This window comes from Lepidochelys kempii, chromosome 2, assembly GCF_965140265.1.
Source record: "Lepidochelys kempii isolate rLepKem1 chromosome 2, rLepKem1.hap2, whole genome shotgun sequence".
Classification (NCBI taxonomy): Eukaryota; Metazoa; Chordata; order Testudines; family Cheloniidae; genus Lepidochelys; species Lepidochelys kempii.
In genome coordinates this window covers 141942532-141962330 of record NC_133257.1, presented here as the reverse complement: position 1 = coordinate 141962330, position 19799 = coordinate 141942532, and the positions used below count along the sequence as shown (strand labels likewise).

General features: G+C 46.1%; 1 protein-coding gene across 1 annotated transcript in view; it reads left to right on the top strand.

Annotated features, from left to right (window-relative positions):
- Window positions 1-386: 386 nt before the first annotated feature.
- The window catches only part of ANKRD33B (ankyrin repeat domain 33B), a 105427-nt gene continuing 86014 nt past the window's right edge, over window positions 387-19799 (top strand). The window contains exon 1 of the mRNA XM_073332340.1: window positions 387-809. Coding sequence (XP_073188441.1) covers window positions 387-809 — 423 coding nt within the window. The remainder of the gene's footprint in view (window positions 810-19799) is intronic.

Sequence of the window (19799 nt, the reverse complement as noted above, 5' to 3'; positions counted from 1 at the left end):
GGCTCAGGGAGTGCGCGGCTCTGGCTGGGTGTGCTGTGTAGGGGGGGAGTGGGGCTTAGTGGCTCTATTGGGGGGTGGGGGTGGATCCCTGGGGGCCTCTCAGTAGGTGAGGGGGGTCTCTGTGGATGAGGTGTGGGGGGAGGGGTAGCTGTGTGGGTCTCACTGGGTGGGGGTGTGGGGGAAGAGTAGCTGTAAGGGGTCTCACTGGGTGAGGGGACAGGTAGCTGGGGAAGTTTCAGTGGGTGAGTTGTGGGGGTCCCAGTGGGTGGGGGTATCTGTGGGGGTCTCAGTACATTGGGGTGCCCCCTTCCCTGTGTGGGGAGCAGGAACAGCAGCTGTGTCAGTGTCCCCCCAACCACCTCTCCCAACCCCCAGGTGCAGGGATCATGGTGCTGCTGTCTGGGGACAGGACAGGTGCCGGGGAGTTGCATGGCCCTGCGGGGAGGCAGAAGGGGGAGCAGCAGCAGGTCTGGCCCAACGCAGGGGGGGAGAAGGAGGCGCGGGGCCCAGAGGGAGAGCAGCAGGAGCAGGTGGTGGCAGCGGCGGAGGAGGAGGAGGACTATGAGGAGTACGAGGATTTCTCCGAGCTGCCCGACACCTGCAGCATCGCCTCGGATGATTCCTTCTACCCACCTGGTGCCGAGGAGGACGAGGAGGAGAGCTGGTCCCTGGGGGATTCGGACGTCAGCAGCCCCGAGCCACTGAGCCTCTTCCGAGCCTGCTGCACCAACAACGCCGTGGTGCTGAGAGCGCTGATGCGCCAGGGGCCTGAGGAGGAGGAGGTGCGGGAGACTGATCGCAACAACCGGGTGAGCCAAGCATGGCTGGGCTGCAGCCCACATCTCTCCTGCACCCTGCTGCCCCTCACTCAGTCCCCAGCCCCGCAGACAGCCCAAGACTTGCCATACTACTGCCATTGGGTACCACCCATTCACGCAGGTCCCCTCCCTGCCAGGTCTCACCCCCCTCGCTTCACCCACTCACAATCACACCAGAATTTCTCCACATTCACATGCATCAGACCCCGCTGTCCATCCTGCTCAGCTTCTACCTTATACACACTCTCTAACCCCCTCCTCAGCTATCCCCCAGTCTCCTGCCCAACACACTCTGAATGCAACCTGACCCTATGCAGATTTTATACCATGCTCATCTCTGTAGCATCTGAGCTATTCTTTTCCCAGGCTCTCTGCAGACTCAGGCAGACATCACTGCATTGTTCACACTCAAGTCACATTCTCAAGCTTTTCTTTGCACCCACAAGGGCTAGAGCCTTTAAAAAAATAATAGCTGAGATTGTGACATAATCACAACTCCAGGATTTGGGGGCTTTCCAGTGTAGACATATACTGTTTGAACGTTAATCTGATCCTGTACATCCCCTTTGGCCTCCATTCTATCAGCACTAATGCAACACTCCCAACACACACCCAGACTCTGTCTCCTCAAATATGCCTTCCAAACCCCAACATGTACAACCAACACCCCTAAAATTCCCTTCATTATGCTTCCTAAACATACACACCACACTAATCTCTTTTGTCCTCTCCTGTCTTCCAACAACTCCCCAGATACCCAGTAATTTTGAAATACTTTTGAGTTTGGCTCCTGTATTCTTTGTACATTCTTGCCTCCGCTCACACACTTTCCATATATCTCTAAAGCCATCCTTTTCCTGCCACGCTCCCGACTCTGCCATTTAAACACACCTGGCTATACCACACACCTGAATTCATCCTCTGTCTCCCCATACGTACCCATGCTTCTATCACACATCCAAGCCCCCATGCCTGCCCCCACACCTGACTCTTCTATATGCTCTGTCCTCACACTCTGAAACTTACTCGGCTTCTGTAACACCCAGACATGGACCACCCCATGTGAGCCTATACTTGCTTGCTTACTCAGAGTACATACACCTGAATATGCTGGAAGTAGAAAATGAAGGCATGATAGTATCACTTGCTTTGTAGGGGTTTTAGGGAGAAGCATCCATCCACATTCCTAGATGGGGTAGGGGCACAGACCCTTATGCACAAGAATGAAGGGGAAAAAAGCATAGACCTTAACACACATACTGACTGACATAACTTTCCATCCCCCTTTGACAAATAGGGCTCCAATTAAAAGAGGAGAGGGATGGTGGTCAACTTTCCTTTCTAAAATAAATGTTTTACCCATGAAAGTTTGAAACACCAGGTAATTTCCCAAGCTCATCTTCTCAGTTTTGTTTTTAATTGGTTTCGTGTTCAAACAGATTTGTAGAAGGAATGACTTTATTACTAATTCTTTTTATTTGCCAGAAGTAAACCAGCTGCTCTCCTACCCCACCCCTGCCCCAGGATACTTTACATTTCTCATTATTGATCAAGGTTAATAATTTCCTCTTTCTCTCTCTCTTTACAATACAATTTATTTATACTAAAATATAAGCATTCTCTCAGCTCTGAAATGTCAAATAAGGTTTAATGAGTTTCTATGCTAAAAACTAAGCATCTAGGAGTATTTTTTTTCTGATTTCTTATACATATATATGTATTCTGGTTTTAACAGTTTTGATTGGTCAGGCACTTAGTTTGATTCATTGGTGGGACAGATTTCTTTCACTAAAGCAGAACAAAGGACTTGTAATTTTTCCCAGATAATATGTAATAGGCTCAGACCAGCTGCACAGTGAAGATTCACAGCAGTGACTCCAGAATTAAGATTGACAGTTCCAATTAAAAGCCCAATTTGACACTCACCACCTCCTTTTTGCACACACAGAGAAAATCTCCCCAAATTTTTTTCAGCTTGAAATTGTCCATGGTTAGGAGATTAGATTGGATAATTTTGAAAGAAAGCCAGAGTATTACAGGCAACTGATTTTCAAGTTCTGATAAAATTAGTGGCTTTTCACTGTTTGACCTACTTTGACCTCAAGACTTGAAAATTGTTTTTACTTATTTATCCCAATTGAAAACCAGAGCAGTTTTAGTCTTTTGGAATTCACAAGTCTTTAGTCACATAGTTCCCCCCCGCCCCACGACCATTATAAACTCTCATGGAAGCTTATAGATTCAGGTTTCAGAGTAGCAGCCGTGTTAGTCTGTATTTGCAAAAAGAAAAGGAGTACTTGTGGCACCTTAGAGACTAACAAATTTATTTGAGCATAAGCTTTTGTGAGCTACAGCTCACTTCATCGGATATCCAATGAAGTGAGCTGTAGCTCACAAAAGCTTATGCTCAAATAAATTTGTTAGTCTCTAAGGTGCCACAAGTACTCCTTTTATAGATTCAGGGTTGTCAAACTTTGTTGCACTGTGACCCGCTTCTGACAACAAAAATTACTACACAACCCCAGGAGCCCACCTGAACTGCGCCTGAACCATGAGCCCACCTGAGCTGCGCCTCTCTGGGTGGGAGGCCAAAGCCAAAGCCCCAGGACTTCATCCTTGGGCATGGGGCCTGTAACCTGAGCCCCGCCACTCCGAGCTGAAGCCAAAGTCTGAGCCCAGGTGGTGGGGCCCAGGCTTGGGCGCCAGCCCTGGTGACCCCATTAAAATGGAGTTGTGACCCACTTTGGGGTCCTGACCCACAATTTGAGAACCGCTGCTATAGATATAAACTCTTTGGAATTGTAAACTCCATTAACTCTGTTTTGGAAGGGAGAGACTCTTGCACATGAGAAGAGGTTTAGTGGAGTGGGAGTTTTGAGCATCACAAGGGAAAGAGAGGGTCTGACTCTGGGGCCAAGATGAGGCTATAGGTGAGCTCTGAAGCACATATTGCAGGAGACATTGCGATATCCTTATAATATCCTTTCTATGGAGTTTATACAGACAGTTCATCAACACATGTGCCATTTATAAACAGGTACTCATGGACAAAACTTGTTTTTAAACTTAACTCCCCAGTAAAATGAAGGGTATGGCCAAGTTTATAAACTCCACTTGTGCTCATAGTTTCTAACCACCTGTGACTGACAACTAGTTTCAAGGAGACCACACTATTTCACCAGAATAGTATTTGATTCCAGAACCATGCTTACTTGTGTTTCTTTGAACAGCGTATACGTCTTTACTCTATAGGTATAGTTATACTGATAGAGTCCCTGTCAGAAGATAACAATCTAAAGTGTGTTTTTATTTTCATAATTTAAAAAAATACTTTCCTTAAATACACCAAGAAAAATCATAAACAAAACACCTTATTAAGATTCAGTTATGATTGTTACAACATATCAATTGCTTTGATTAAAATCCTCATTGGAATATTGTATTTATAAAAGAAAAACAGACCAATTTTTTTAAAGATGAGTTCTTAAATACACACTTGAGAGCATAAATGTGAGTACCTATTTTTCAAAATCTTGGCCTTAAAACAAAAGCAATTCTGAGTTAAGTTTAAATTTACAGAGAAACAAAAGTCTGAAAATTCTCAGTTAATGTCCACAAATAACCTTAATTCTTTCCCTTCCCTTCCCATGTCCTTGAATTCCGTGTTCCAGAGACAGTCTTATATCCCTCCACTACTCTTTTCACATATTTCCTATATGAGGCACATACTTTCCTGTGAGGGGGAACAAGAAAGGATTAAAGGACCAGTTAGTCATATTCACATCACCTGGGCAGTAATTAGGTAGTTACTTGGCAGACAGAGAAGGGGGGAATAAGGAAGAGTCAGATGAGGACTCTGACACCTGGGCCTTATAAATAGACTGAGTTCATCAGGGAAAGAAGCCCCAAGGAGTAGACCAGATGGCTGCTTCCTATGAATGGCTGATGTGCCCGAGACCTCCACACTGCATCTGGATGCAAGTCTCCTAGCCTGGCTACGCAGGCTTGTGTTAGTGAGACTCGCACTAAAAATAGCAGATGTTGCTTTGAGGCTGTGGCTTGGGCTGAGCTCGGGCTCTCAAGTCTGTCCTTCCTCTCCCCCCAGTCCTCCCCACCCCATGTTACCATTAAGCTTAAAACCCTGTGCTCCAGCCCAAAGGGATTTGGACTAGCCAATTCTTGCAGCTGGTCTTTCATCTGGAGATGAAAATGCCTGCAACATCACACACTGATACAAAGAGATGCACTGGTGGTGAGTGTGCATCCTTACACTTCTCCATAGCCTACCCAATAATCTATGAACTGTATGCTGTCTGGCTAGGAGCCACCTACCAAAGGTACAGCCTTTTCTCAACTTCCTGCTGTGAGCCAGACTCAGCAGCATCCAGCCTGATAGCTATCAGATGCAGCCCAAATATGGTTCCACTCCCTTTCCACATTCCCACTGTAGTTGAGACAACAGTTTTGCAGTCATTGCCTGCACAAGTCCCCAAACATTCACCCACATCACCGTTCTACTATCCTCTTTATGCAGAGTACAAACAGCACCAAATAGTACTTATTTTTTCTTCCTCCTGCTGAGCCTGAGACATAACCATTTAGAAATCCACTGTGACCCATTATAATGTACCAATGCTAGTTGAAGATCCCAGAGGACTTAGCCTCACTCACCAAAACTTCTAAACTCAGGTCTTCCATATAATCTATGGCAAAACTCCTAATTGACTTCAGTGGGACAAGGATTTCATGCAGAATGCCTTATATGGGTGGCAATTTGCATCATGTGGCTAATATACACTATAGAGGAGAATGGCGGGCTGTTGATCCTTAATTCTAAATTTCCAGACTTGCAAATATTTATTTTTTCATAAATTTAACTTAGAGCTTCTGAACTTTCAAGAATTTAGAACAACATCAAAACTTTAATATCCTAATAAGGTTTTTAGTAGAAATCTTTGATACACCTTTACAACCTTGTCTATCTCTTGTTCGGTTAGAAAAATTGATTTTAAAAAGTCTTATGTAACTGAGTTGTTAAACATTTGATCTGGTCAGGGCAGAGCAACTTTCTTTAAAAAAAGGTGGCCTTGTTTCTAATATATATGGCAATTATCGTCCTAAAAGAGATATTTATAACTATGGCAGAAAATATATTAATTATCTGCTTGATAGTTCCATAACTTCCTTTTAGAGCTGAGCCTCTCCTCAAAACCTGGTTACACAAACATGCTATTATTCCTTCCTCCTCTCCAGTTCTTCACTTTTTTTACTCCATAGATCTCCCTTGCAGTTCTGTCAAGTGCAGAAACCACTAGACGCAACACATGCAATTAAGACATTATTTATTATTTTCATAGGTATAACACTGCATTTTGACAGGTTTCAGAGTAACAGCCATGTTAGTCTGTATTCGCAAAAAGAAAAGGAGTACTTGTGGCACCTTAGAGACTAACCAATTTATTTGAGCATGAGCTTTTGTGAGCTACAGCTCACTTCATCGGATGCATACTGTGGAAACTGCAGAAGACATTATATATACACAGAGACCATGAAACAATACCTCCTCCCACCCCACTCTGCTGCTGGTAATAGCTTATCTAAAGTGATCATCAAGTGGGGGGGGGCGGAGAGTGAGAAAACCTGGATTTGTGCTGGAAATGGCCCAACTTGATGATCACTTTAGATAAGCTATTACCAGCAGGAGAGTGGGGTGGGAGGAGGTATTGTTTCATGGTCTCTGTGTATATATAATGTCTTCTGCAGTTTCCACAGTATGCATCCGATGAAGTGAGCTGTAGCTCACAAAAGCTCATGCTCAAATAAATTGGTTAGTCTCTAAGGTGCCACAAGTACTCCTTTTATTCTTACTGCATTTTGAGGATATCATGTTTATGATCATATTTTACCTCATTATGTTAGAATGTGTGAAGACAAAATATTTTCCATGTCCCTGCCTGTGAGGTCTTGTTTTCTTCCCCTCAGAGTTCTCGCATGTATCAACAGAATATTTTGCTTTTCTCCATACAAGAGACCATGTATAAGTACACTTAGAATGTGTCACAGAAACTCTCCTTAGAATGCACCATTGACCAGCCTTATTCTATGCTGACTTTGCTTTTTCAGGGGTGAATGGCTTAAGGTTCTGTGAAACAGATCATATTTTGCTGGCCTTTATCTGTCTGTCTTTCTAAAGGCAGAATTTTGAAGGCATTTGTTGTTCACCATTAGCTAAGCTCCTATTGAGTTACCTTCTCATTAGTTGCTTACTGCTAAGTATCTGCTAATAAAGATATACACTGGGGAGGGGCACAGACACACCAAAAACCCATAGGTATTTATTAGTCAGCAAACAAAAAGAGGTTAGGATCAGAGTTGTGTGAATAACTGATTTTTTTGGTTTGCTGGTCAAAAAAAATGAAAAAAAAAATCATTTTGAGTTAATCCCAAATAAATTTTTTTTGATGAAACAAAAATGCTGAAAAAAAATTTGATGACAAATTGTTTCATTTTTGAGGATTTTTTTAACCTTCTTAAAAACTAAGATTGAGGTAATTTAGCGAATTGATGCACAAATTTGCAAAACGTTTTGGTTGCCTGAATCTCTATTTTTTTGGTCAAACAAAAGTGTTATCCAAAAAATTTCACCCAGCTTGAGTTAGGATCACATCAGCCTGGGAACTCAGGGTCTCTAAAAGCATGTCATAGAAATGTGGGTTGGTGCCAACCATTGACATAAGTAGGGTGGAGTTGCGGGGGAAGGACTTTCTAGGGGATAAATTCTGTTGGAGAGATCCACAGTCACATAAATATTAAGCGGAAATGCTTTTGTTCCTGCAATGTGGATCTGGTTGTGGCTACACAAAGGGTTTTCAGACTGTCATTGCCCAAGTAGTCTCCCCATTGGACCAATAGGTAGTTTCATACCTGAGGCTACAGTCAAACGTCATTGCACAGTATGCCTTGCTTTGGCCAGCAAACGTAGTGACAGCTCTTTTAGCAAGGCCCCAGAGTGTTCTGTGATTCTATGCCGCTACAGAATTTGTCTTTGCCAAAGATTTCTGTTCCAGAATTTGTGCTTTTAAAAAAAAATTGTTTCTAGTGTTGTAAAGATTGAAATTATGAATAAAACATAAACCAATGCAGTCTTCCTGAACCTTCAGACTGCCTGGAAAAACAACTTGGATGTGAACTGCCAAAAACCATTGTTGCCAACCCCAGTAGTTTAAAAATAATGAATCAGACCCACAAAAATAAAGAGATTGGCTCAAGAAGATTTTTAAAAAGATTAAATCATATTTAATGTTGCTTGCTGACTCTTGCAAATTTTCAGTAACATGTAGTGCCCCCTCTCCACCTGGTTACCTCCTTTAATGCCAATCTGCTTACAGGTTTTGATGGACAGGTCTGGGTTCTTTTGGATCCCGCCACCCACTCAGAGGGGTGTATCTTCTTTCTTTTTTTCCTATGAAATTATTTGGCGGTGCCTCCACCCCCTTCGCTCCCTCCTGGCAGGGTCACCAGGGCAGCTTGGGTGGAAAATTCTAACTACAGAGTAATAATCCCCACTTACTTGCCAGATAATTGGAGACTTCCAAGAAATAATACAAACACATAAAAATATATTCAACACAATAATTTTATTAAACAGGAGACAAATACAACATAACAGGGTAAGACATTATTTTTGGGTCACCGGTACCCACACTGCAAATACTTGTGCTTTGATGTAGCAAATGTAAAAATAGTGCCCCGTTGGTACTCGTACTTGGCTGGGGCCCTTGATGACCTATAACCACAAAATTCTTCTCTGCAGTGGTTTAGCAATGTGGCTGACGGGGTTCAGTACAGCCCAAAGGACTCACAAGTAGGAGAAGGTGGTAAATTCCTCCACAGATGTAATATGCAGCAGGTTATAAAATCCTCAAACCCTTACTCCCTGGCTTGAGGACACAGTTCAGGGAGTAGGGGTTCCCCAAAATAAATTCCCTAACTAACTAACTAAAAGATGGTGCACTCACAAACTCCATGAATGATCCTCAGGTTTGAAGATGGCTCTGGGCTCCTTAGTCACTGCAGAGGGGCTGATCTCTGCTGGCAGGAATCCTCCTCATGCAGGAATCAGGCTGCGTTGGTCCCAGGATTTCCCCTCACCACAAAGGGATGTAGGGCTCAAGGTGTAGGTTATACAACTACACTAACATCCAAACTGTAGCCTCCTAGCCCAGCCTCCAGTCACACGCTCGGCAGGCAGCTTCTCTGGACTAGCAGCCAGAGCAGAGCTGACCCTGTGGTGACTGGTCTCCCCTAGAGAGCTGGAGGGTGAACTCAGCCTGGCTGGGAAGTTTCCCAGAAAATGCTACAAATTGGGAATCATCAGTGGGGAAGGAAAAGCCCAGCTGAGGGATCTGCTGTCAGGTCCTTAGAGGCCAGTTCTCAGGGGGAACCCTGCATGCAGGCCTGGGACTCACCAGCTCCCCACACAGCCAGTCCTTCCCTTTCCCTCGCTGGCTCCAGACTGACTACAAAATGGCTTCTCCCTGGGAGGGCCTTTCACTCCGTATTGGTTGCTGTGCGGACTCTGAGCCTGCCTTGGCTCCCCCTCCCTACCAGGGACAGTGTGCCTCTCCCTGAGCTGCCCACAGACAGAGTCCCAGGAATCAATGTAATCTCCTTGGGGGTTACACATGATTTTGGCCTTTGCTGCAGGCAGGTCTTACTGGAGGCACTGCACAAATACACAGTAAGCGTTTTCCCAAAGAGCCTACAATCTAGTGAAAAGCATGGTGGTGAGTTTGTGATATGGAAGCTGGAAATTATAGAAAGGATACAAAATAAGGTTGCCAATTTTGGTTGGACATATTCCTAGAGATTTAATCACATGCATTATCTTTAATTCCTGGGGACTCCAGGCCAATCCTGGAGGTTGGCAACCCTAATACCAAACCTCTATCAGACATGAATAACTTTTAGTCTCAGCTGAACTGGGCAGGATTCAGTTTAGTGACAGGTGCTCTATTACCAACACCCTGAGGCATCCAAGAACACATAACTAATGCTACACTTTTGAGAATCAGATTTGCTATCTGGCAAGATAAGTTTATTAAAAGAAGTTCTGACCTTTTCTCAGTTTACACAGGCAGGGCCTTCTACTCTCTGGACATGGGCAAAATCTCTCCCACACTGCTCTCAGTCCTGGTCTACAGTACTGCTTTAGGTCTATATAAGACATCTTACATCGACCTGATTATGTCAGTGTACACACAACACCCTTGCTCCCACCTGTGACGTTCTCCTCAGGTGTTATTGGGACTGGTGACCTGCTAGGTCACTTCAATCCTTGACTCTGGGGAGCCACCCTTACCCTACTCTGCTGTGAGAACCCCCACTCCTGGGCTGTTCATGCACAGCCTCTGGCATGTAAGCTGCTCCTTGGATTGTGCAAATGAATGACTCTAGACAATATCTCTGGTCCCAGACACAACCCTAGGAACCTCCATCTTGCAGTGTCCAGTTATGCCCGCTGGATGCTGCAAGCTTATATGAGTCCATCAGTTTAACAAATAAATTGATATGTACCAGGCTTGTTATCCCAAAGGGAGTCTCTGACGTGCTTCAAATCAAACACAGTGCTTCAGGTAGAATAAACAAACAGATTGATTAACTACAAAGTTAGATTTTAAGTGATTATAAGTCCAAGCTTAACAAGTCAGATTTGGTCAAATGAAATAAAAGCAAAATGCATTCTAACCTGATCTTAACACTTTCAGTGCCCTTACAAACTTAGATGCTTCTCACCACAGGCTGGCTGGTTGCCCTTCAGCCAGGTTCTCCCCTTTGATCATTGCTTCAGTCGCTTGGTAGTGATGGCTGTAGATGGAGGTGGAAGAGAGAGGAAGATCATGGCAAACATCTCTCCCTTTTATCATGTTCTTTCTTCCCTCTTGGCTTTGCCCTGCCCTTCAGAGTCAGGTGAGCATTACCTCATCACAGTCCCTAACTGACCAAAGGAAGGGGGGTGACTCATCCAAGAGTCCAACAGATCCTTTGTCGTTGCCTAGCCAGTGTCTTTTGTTCCTGTGTGGCTGGGCTGGATTTGTCCCATACATGCCCTGATGAGGTGTGAACTGCCCCTCTGCTCTGTGAGAGTTTTTGCCTGGGCTTGCTTTAAGCCATGAGGACACATTCTCAGCCTCATAACTATATACATGAAATTACAACCTGTAACATTACTATAACAACAATGCATCATGAGCATCATGAGCCTTCTGAAGACATCCGACATGACAAACTTTGCATTAGATACCACACAATTAAATTATAAGGATGAACATGGGGGTGCTGGGTTTTCCCCCGAGGTACAGAACGTCACAGTGCCCTACTATACTGACATGATAACCCCACCTCCATGAGAGGTTTATGTCGGTGTAGTTAGGGCAACGCAGTGTCCGTGTAGATACTGCGTTACTTGCATCTATTGGCTATCATTCTTGCCGGGCTACTGCCCGTTGCTGCTCCAAGCCAGACTGCCAGCCAGTTCCCTGCTCCCCCCTGGGATGGGGCAGCTGCACTGGGCTTCTCGGCTCCATCCTCCAAGTTGGGAATGGGGCAACTGACCAGACGCTGCGAGCTGATCTCCCTGCTGGGAGACCATGTGCCCTCCCAGGGACTCAGCTCCCCACTGGGAGCTCCCAGTGGTGAATTAAAGATTTTGCTGCCCCTAGGCCCTTAAATAATTGCCGCCACGCTCCCCCCTGCCCCAGCTCACCTCCGCCTCCACCCCTCCTCCTCTGAGTGCGCCACCAGGTCCTGCTTCTCCCCACTCCCTGCCAGTGCTTGTGCGTGAAACAGCTTCGCGAAGGAGGGGGAAGAGGGGGGAATGCAGCGAGCTCAGGAGGAGGTGGGGCTGGGGTGGGGATTTGGGGAAGGGGACCAATAGGGGCAGGGAGGGGGCAGGGAATGGGGGCGGGGAAGGGATGGAGTTGGGGCGGGGCCAGGGGAAGCAGCGTCTGGCTGCTATTATAAATTTGCCGCCCCTGCAAATTTGCTGCCCTAGGCCTAGACCTTGTCGGCCTAGGCGTTAATAGGCCTCTGGGAGCTCCATGCTTGGAGTCTGGCTGGCTGCCATGCTCCTGACAGAGAGCTGAGAAGGGCGGGGGGGGGGGAGGAGGCACATTACCAGCGGGGAGGGGAGAGCTGAGAAGCCCATTGTGGCTGCCCTGTTCCCGGCAGGGAGCGGGGTGCTGAGAAGCCAGGGGAAAGGTGTGCGGGGCGGGGGGAGGGGGACAGTCGGGCTCCTGCTGGGGAGCTGTGCACGAAGCTGAGAGCTCTGGCTCTTGGCCACCTACTCTGCTCCTCTGAAGTCAGTGGAAGCACTCCTGGTGAGGACATGTCCCACCAACAGAAGAAGGGCAGCGTAGACATCAACCACTGCAGTAATTACTATGGTGGCTGTAAGTCAACCTAATATAGGTCGACTTAAGTTTATAGTGTTAGACATACCCTCAGTGTCAAACACATTCTAAGTCTACCGTACCTTATCTAAAAGAAAGAGCTCCCATTAACCAAATACCAATAATAAATACATAGCAGTAAAGTTAATTTTTGAACAATATCTACATTCACCTTTAAATACATTTTGCAATATAAATTCATTCTGAACCTATAGTAAAGAACAGAATTATTAGACACATAGATAAACACGATTTGTTGGGAAGAGTCAACATGGTTTATGTAATGGGAAATCATGCCTCACCAATCTACTAGGATTCTTTGAGGAGGTCAACAAGTATGTGGATAAAGATGATCGAGTGAATAAAGTGTAGTTAGATTTTCAGGAAGTCTGTGACAAGGTCCCTCACCAAAGGCTCATAAGCAAAGTAAGCGGTCATGGGATAAGAGGAAAGGTCCTCTCATGGATCAGTAACTGGTTAAAAGATAGGAAACAAAGGGTAGGAATAAATGGTCAGTTTTCAGAATGGAAAGAGGCAAATAGTGGTGTCCACCATGGGTCTGTACTGGGACCAGTACTGTTCAACATATTCATAAGTGATCTGAAAAAGAGGGTAAACAGTGAGGTGCCAAATTTGCAGATGATTCGAAACTATTCAAGATAGTTAAGTCCAAAGCAGATGGCGAAGAGTTGCAGGGGGGTTGCAAGGCTATTTTAGGGGAGTCATGGTATTGCCACCCTTACTTCTGCACTGCCTTCAGAGCTGGGCAGCCAGAGAGCGGCAGCTGTTGGCCAGGTGCCCAGGTCTGAAGGCAGTGCTCCGCCAGCAGCAGCACAGAAGTAAGGGTAGCAATACCATACCATGCCACCTTTACTTCTGCGCTGCTGCCTTCAGCACTAGGTGGCCACACAGAGAGTGGCAGCTGCTGACTGATGGCCCAGTTCTGCAGGCAGCAGCGCAGAAGTAAGGGCGGCAGTACCATACCGTGCCATCCTTACTTCTGCACTGCAGCGGGCAGCGGCTCTGCCTTCAGAGCTGGCCTCCCAACCAGAAGCCACTGCTCTTATATACATATATATCTATTTTTTTGCACTCCTACCATGGGTCATCAATACAATTTGAACCCATACTCTCCACATTTACAACACAGACCTCTTCCAAGTTTGTTAAAAGGTGGGGACACTGAGGGGAAAGCTTGCTGTTATCTTCTGAGTGTACCAGCCCATGCATGGTGACGCAACATACCCATTGCTAGTGGATTACACTAATATTGTGTGACAGCCTTTGAATGCTGAGTATCAGGATTTTTGGTTTCCATTCCTGGCTCTGGGAGCAGATTGTGGTCTAGGAGGTACATATGGCATAGCCAAATGTAGTGCCACCCCTGTTTGAGTTTCCTGTGGGGACTAAACCTGGGTCTTGTGGAAACAAAAACATGAGCTTCTTACTGCCTTTAGCATGAGGGAACCTTTTCTCTGCTTGCTAGGAGTCAGCTCTCTACTCTCCCTGCCACAGGCAACACAAGCACTCCCCTTTCAGCCCATGTGGGCTCCGTAGTCCTTCATGCAGACTAGCGATGCATGAGGGACAATGGTTCTCCGAGCATCCTCTGGACCCTGAGTTCTCTGAGTATCCCCCTGTAGTGCCCAGCCATATCCACTGGACAATCACACAATTACCAGGCCTGCTGTTCCCAAATGAACAATACATCAATGTTTACTAACCACACCTTAGAGTATAGCTTTACTTAATACTCAGCACTTAGATTTGTTTATAGACAAAACAAGTAGATGTTTATTTAACAAAGACTAGAGATTCAGATAATAGCAAATAGGATTAATGGAAATAAAGGGAACATCTAAAACAAAATCATAACATGCATTCTAGGGCCTAAACTCAACTAACAAAATGCTCTTTTGTCTAATAAGACCCCCAAGTCTTCAGAGCATTTTTCAGCCAGGATGGGCTTAAAACCCTTCTTTCATGAAATCAAGCCCCTTGGCAACTTGAATCCCCAGTTATCCTTCATGAAGGGGAGACATCTGTTCCCCAGATACAAGTTCATTGTCTTTACTCCTAAACAGGAGTTTAGGAGTTGTTAGGGTTTTTTTTTCTCTGTTGGTTTTTTTTCCCTACAAGCCCCTCAAACTATTGATTAGCATTTCACTCAGATTGTGAATGGGTATTCATTGTGAACCATACAATACTCAATTTGCATATGATTGGCCAGAGAGAGAGAGAAGCATATGGCCTGACAGGAATATCATAGAATCATAGAAGATTAGGGTTGGAAGAGACCTCCGGAGCTCATCTAGTCCAACCCCCTGCTCAAAGCAGGACCAACCCGAACTAACTCATCCCAGCCATGGCTTTGTCAAGCCTGACCTTAAAAACCTCTAATGATGGAGATTCCACCACCTCCCTAGGTAACCCAGTCCAGTACTTCACCGTCTCCTAGTGAAATAGGTTTTCCTAATATCCAACCTAGACCTCCCCCACTGCAACTTGAGACCATTGCTTCTTGTTTGGTCATCTGCTACCACTGAGAACAGCCTAGCTCTAACCTCTTTGGAACCCCTCTTCAGGTAGTTGAAGGCCCCCTAATAATTTTCGTTGCCCTCCGCTGGACTCTGTCCAATTTGTCCACATCCTTTCTGTAGTGGGGGACCCAAAACTGGATGCAGTACTCCAGATGTGGCCTCACCAGTGCCGAATAGAGGTGAATAATTACTTCCCTCGATCTGCTGGCAGTGCTCCTACTAATGCAGCCCAATATGCCATTGGCCTTCTTGGCAACAAGGGCACACTGTTGACTCATACCCAGCTTCTCCTCCACTGTAATCCCCAGGTCCTTTTCTGCAGAACTGCCGCTTAGCCAGTCGGTCCCCAGCCTGTAGCAGTGCATGGGATTCTTCCATTCTAAGTGCAGAACTCTGCACTTGTCCTTGTTGAACCTCATCAGATTTCTTTTGGCCCAATCCTCCAATTTGTCTAGGTCACTCTGGACCCTATCCCTACCCTCCAGCATATTTACCTCTACCCCCATCTTAGTGTCATCACGAACTTGCTGAGGGTACAATCCATCCCATCATCCAGATCATTAATGAAGGTGTTGAACAAAACCGGCCTCAGGACCGACCCTTGGGGCACTCCATTTGATATGTGGCTCACCTTTTGGTGACCTGCCCTAACTCACAGACCTAGAGAACATAATGGTTAGTATACATACCTAGCTCCTCACATATTTTCCTTACATACATCTCACAATGATTATGATGACCTGTGTGACATAGGCTTTCTGTAGAGACCTTATATGACATTCAGTGGTGAACTAATATGGAGATCCCACACCCAGGGGACCCCTGTAACCCTCATGCATCCCTGTGTCAGTGCGGCACAGGGTCACACAGTCATTGAAATCATAGAAACATAGAATATCAGGTTTGGAAGGGACCTCAGGAGGTCATCTAGTCCAACCCCCTGCTCAAAGCAGGACCCATCCCCAATTAAATCATCCCAGCCAGGGCTTTGTCAAGCCTGACCTTAAAAACTTCAAAGGAAGGAGATTCTACCACCTCCCTAGGTAACGCATTCCAGTGTTTCACCACCCTCCTAGTGAAAAAGTTTTTCCTAATATCCAACCTAAACCCCCCCCCCCACTGCAACTTAAGACCATTAGTCCTCGTTCTGTTATCTGCTACCACTGAGAACAGTCTAGATCCATCCTCTTTGGAACCCCCTTTCAGGTAGTTGAAAGCAGCTATCAAATCCCCCCTCATTCTTCTCTTCCGCAGACTAAACAATCCCAGTTCCATCAGCCTCTCCTCATAAGTCATGTGTTCCAATCCCCTAATCATTTTTGTTGCCCTTCGCTGGACTCTTTCCAATTTTTCCACATCCTTCTTGTAGTGTGGGGCCCAAAACTGGACACAGTACTCCAGATGAGGCCTCACCAATGTCAAATAGAGGGGAACGATCACGTCCCTCGATCTGCTGGCAATGCCCCTACTTATACATCCCAAAATGCCATTGGCCTTCTTGACAACAAGGGCACACTGTTGACTCATATCCAGCTTCTCATCCACTGTAACCCCTAGGTCCTTTTCTGCAGAACTGCTGCCTAGCCATTCGGTCCCTAGTCTGTAGCGGTGCATGGGATTCTTCCGTCCTAAGTGCAGGACTCTGCCCTTGTCCTTGTTGAACCTCATCAGATTTCTTTTGGCCCAATCCTCTAATTTGTCTAGGGCCCTCTGTATCCTATCCCTACCCTCCAGCTTATCTACCTCTTCTCCCAGTTTAGTGTCATCCGCAAACTTGCTGAGGGTGCAATCCACACCATCCTCCAGATCATTAATGAAGATATTGAATAAAACTGGCCCCAGGACCGACCCTCGGGGCACTCCGCTAGATACCAGCTGCCAACTAGACATGGAGCCATTGATCACTTCCCGTTGAGCCCGACAATCTAGCCAACTTTCTACCCACCTTGTAGTGCATCCATCCAGCCCATATTTCTTTCTTGACAAGAATACTGTGGGAGATGGTGTCAAAAGCTTTGCTAAAGTCGAGGAATAACACATCCACTGCTTTCCCTTCATCCACAGAACCAGTTATCTCATCATAGAAGGCAAATTAGTCAGGCATGACTTTCCCTTGGTGAATCCATGCTGACTGTTCCTGATCACTTTCCTCTCCTCTCAGTGCTTCAGAATTGATTCCTTGAGGACATGCTCCATGATTTTTCCGGGTACTGAGGTGAGGCTGACCGGCCTGTAATTCCCAGGATCCTCCTTCTTCCCTTTTTTAAAGATTGGCACTACATTAGCCTTTTTCCAGTCTTCCGGGACTTCTCCCGATCGCCATGAGTTTTCAGAGATAATGGCCAATGGCTCTGCAATCACATCCGCCAATTCCTTTAGCACTCTCGGATGCAACGCATCCGGCCCCATGGACTTGTGCACGTCCAGTTTTTCTAAATAGTTCCGAACCACTTCTTCCTTCACAGAGGGCTGGCCACCTCCTCCCCATGCTGTGCTGCCCAGTGCAGTAGTCTGGGAGCTGACCTTGTTCATGAAGACAGAGGCAAAAAAAGCATTGAGTACATTAGCTTTTTCTACATCCTCTGTCACTACGTTGCCTCCCTCATTCAGTAAGGGGCCCACACTTTCTTTGGCTTTCTTCTTATTGCCAACATACCTGAAGAAACCCTTCTTGTTACTCTTAACATCCCTCACTAGCTGCAACTCCAGGTGTGATTTAGCCTTCCTGATTTCATTCCTACATGCCCGAGCAATATTTATATACTCATCCCTGGTCATTTGTCCAATCTTCCACTTCTTGTGAGCCTCTTTTTTGTGTTTAAGATCAGCAAGGATTTCACTATTAAGCCAAGCTGGTCGCCTGCCATATTTACTATTCTTTCTACACATCGGGATGGTTTGTCCCTGTAACCTCAATAAGGATTCTTTAAAATACAGCCAGCTCTCCTGGACTCCTTTCCCCCTCATGTTATTCTCCCAGGGGATCTTGCCCATCAGCTCCCTGAGGGAGTCAAAGTCTGCTTTTCTGAAGTCCAGGATCCGTATTCTGCTGCTTTCCTTTCTTCCTTGTGTCAGGATCCTGAACTCGACCATCTCATGGTCACTGCCTCCCAGGTTCCCATCCGCTTTTGCTTCCCCTACTAATTCTTCCCGGTTTGTGAGCAGCAGGTCAAGAAGAGCTCCGCCCCTAGTTGGTTCCTCCAGCACTTGCACCAGGAAATTGTCCCCTACACTTTCCAAAAACTTCCTGGATTGTCTGTGCACCACTGTATTGCTCTCCCAGCAGATTTCAGGATGATTGAAGTCGCCCATGAGAACCAGGGCGTGCGATCTAGTAGCTTCTGTGAGTTGCCGGAAGAAAGCCTCATCCACCTCATCCCCCTGGTCCGGTGGTCTATAGCAGACTCCCACCACGACATCACCCTTGTTGCTCACGCTTCTAAACTTAATCCAGAGACTCTCAGGTTTTTCTGCAGTTTCATACTTGAGCTCTGAGCAGTCATACTGCTCCCTTACATACAGTGCAACTCCCCCACCTTTTCTGGCCTCCCTGTCCTTCCTGAACAGTTTATACCCTATCCATGACAGTACTCCAGTCATGCGAGTTATCCCACCAAGTCTCTGTTATTCCAATCACATCATAATTCCCTGACTTTGCCAGGACCTCCAGTTCTCCCTGCTTGTTTCCCAGGCTTCGTGCATTTGTATATAGGCACTTGAGATAACCCGCTGATCGCTCCTCGTTCTCAGTATGAGGCAGGAGCCCTCCCCTCTCACACGCTCCTGCTCGCGCTTCCTCCTGGTATCCCGCTTCCCCACTTACCTCAGGGCTTTGGTCTCCTTCCCCCGGTGAACCTAGTTTAAAGCCCTCCTCACTAGGTTAGCCAGCCTGCTCGTGAAGATGCTCTTCCCTCTCTTTGTTAAGTGGAGCCTGTCTCTGCCTAGCACTCCTCCTTCTTGGAACACCATCCCATGGTCGAAGAATCCAAAGACTTCTCTCCGACACCACCTGCGTAGCCATTCATTGACTTCCACAATTCGACGATCCCTACCCCGGCCTTTTCCTTCCACGGGGAGGATGGACGAGAACACCACTTGCGCCTCATACTCCTTTATCCTCCTTCCTAGAGCCACATAGTCCGCAGTGATCCGCTCAAGGTCATTCTTGGCAGTATCATTGATGCCCACATGGAAAAGCAAGAAGGGGTAGTGATCCGAGGGCTGATGAGTCTCGGCAGACTCTCCATCACATCGCGAATGTCAGCCCATCAGTTCCCTGAGGTTGTCAAAGTCTGCTTTTCTGAAGTCCAGGGTCCGTATTCTGCTGCTCTCCTTTCTTCCCTGTGTCAGGATCCTGAACTTGACCATCTCATGGTCACTGCCTCCCTGGTTCCCATCCACTTTTGCTTCCCCTACTAATTCTTCCCGGTTTGTGAGCAGCAGGTCAAGAAGAGCTCTGCCCCTAGTTGGTTCCTCCAGAATCAATGGAGTCTCTATTCTAAGACTTTGTCTCCATGAGAAAGCTGCACCAGGGCAGCATATAGCTTTTAATAAAAGCAAGCAGAGGGCACTCAGCCAGCTTCATTGAAATGTTTTGGAGGCTGCTGCATGGAACAAGGGTTCCATGGGATTCTTCCACTTGTACATAACTTTTTATGCAAGTTCCACACATCTTTTGCTTTGCATGCAATAACTTTTTGCAATGGAGAGCCAGTAAACGATAGGTATAATGACTTTATCATGTTCCCTCATCTCTTCTCTCAAGTAAACAATTGCTCCCTTTTCAACCTCTTCATAAGGAAATCTTCAAGTGCCTCCAATCATTTTCATTATCCATCTGAACTCTTCTGCCACATATTTTTTGCAATAGGCTGGCCAGAGCTGCACAGGATATTCCAGGTGAAAGTGTGATTTATATAATGCCATTATATTTTCTGTATTATTTTCTATCCCATTTTTTATCTGTCTTCACTATTTGTTTGCTATCTTGA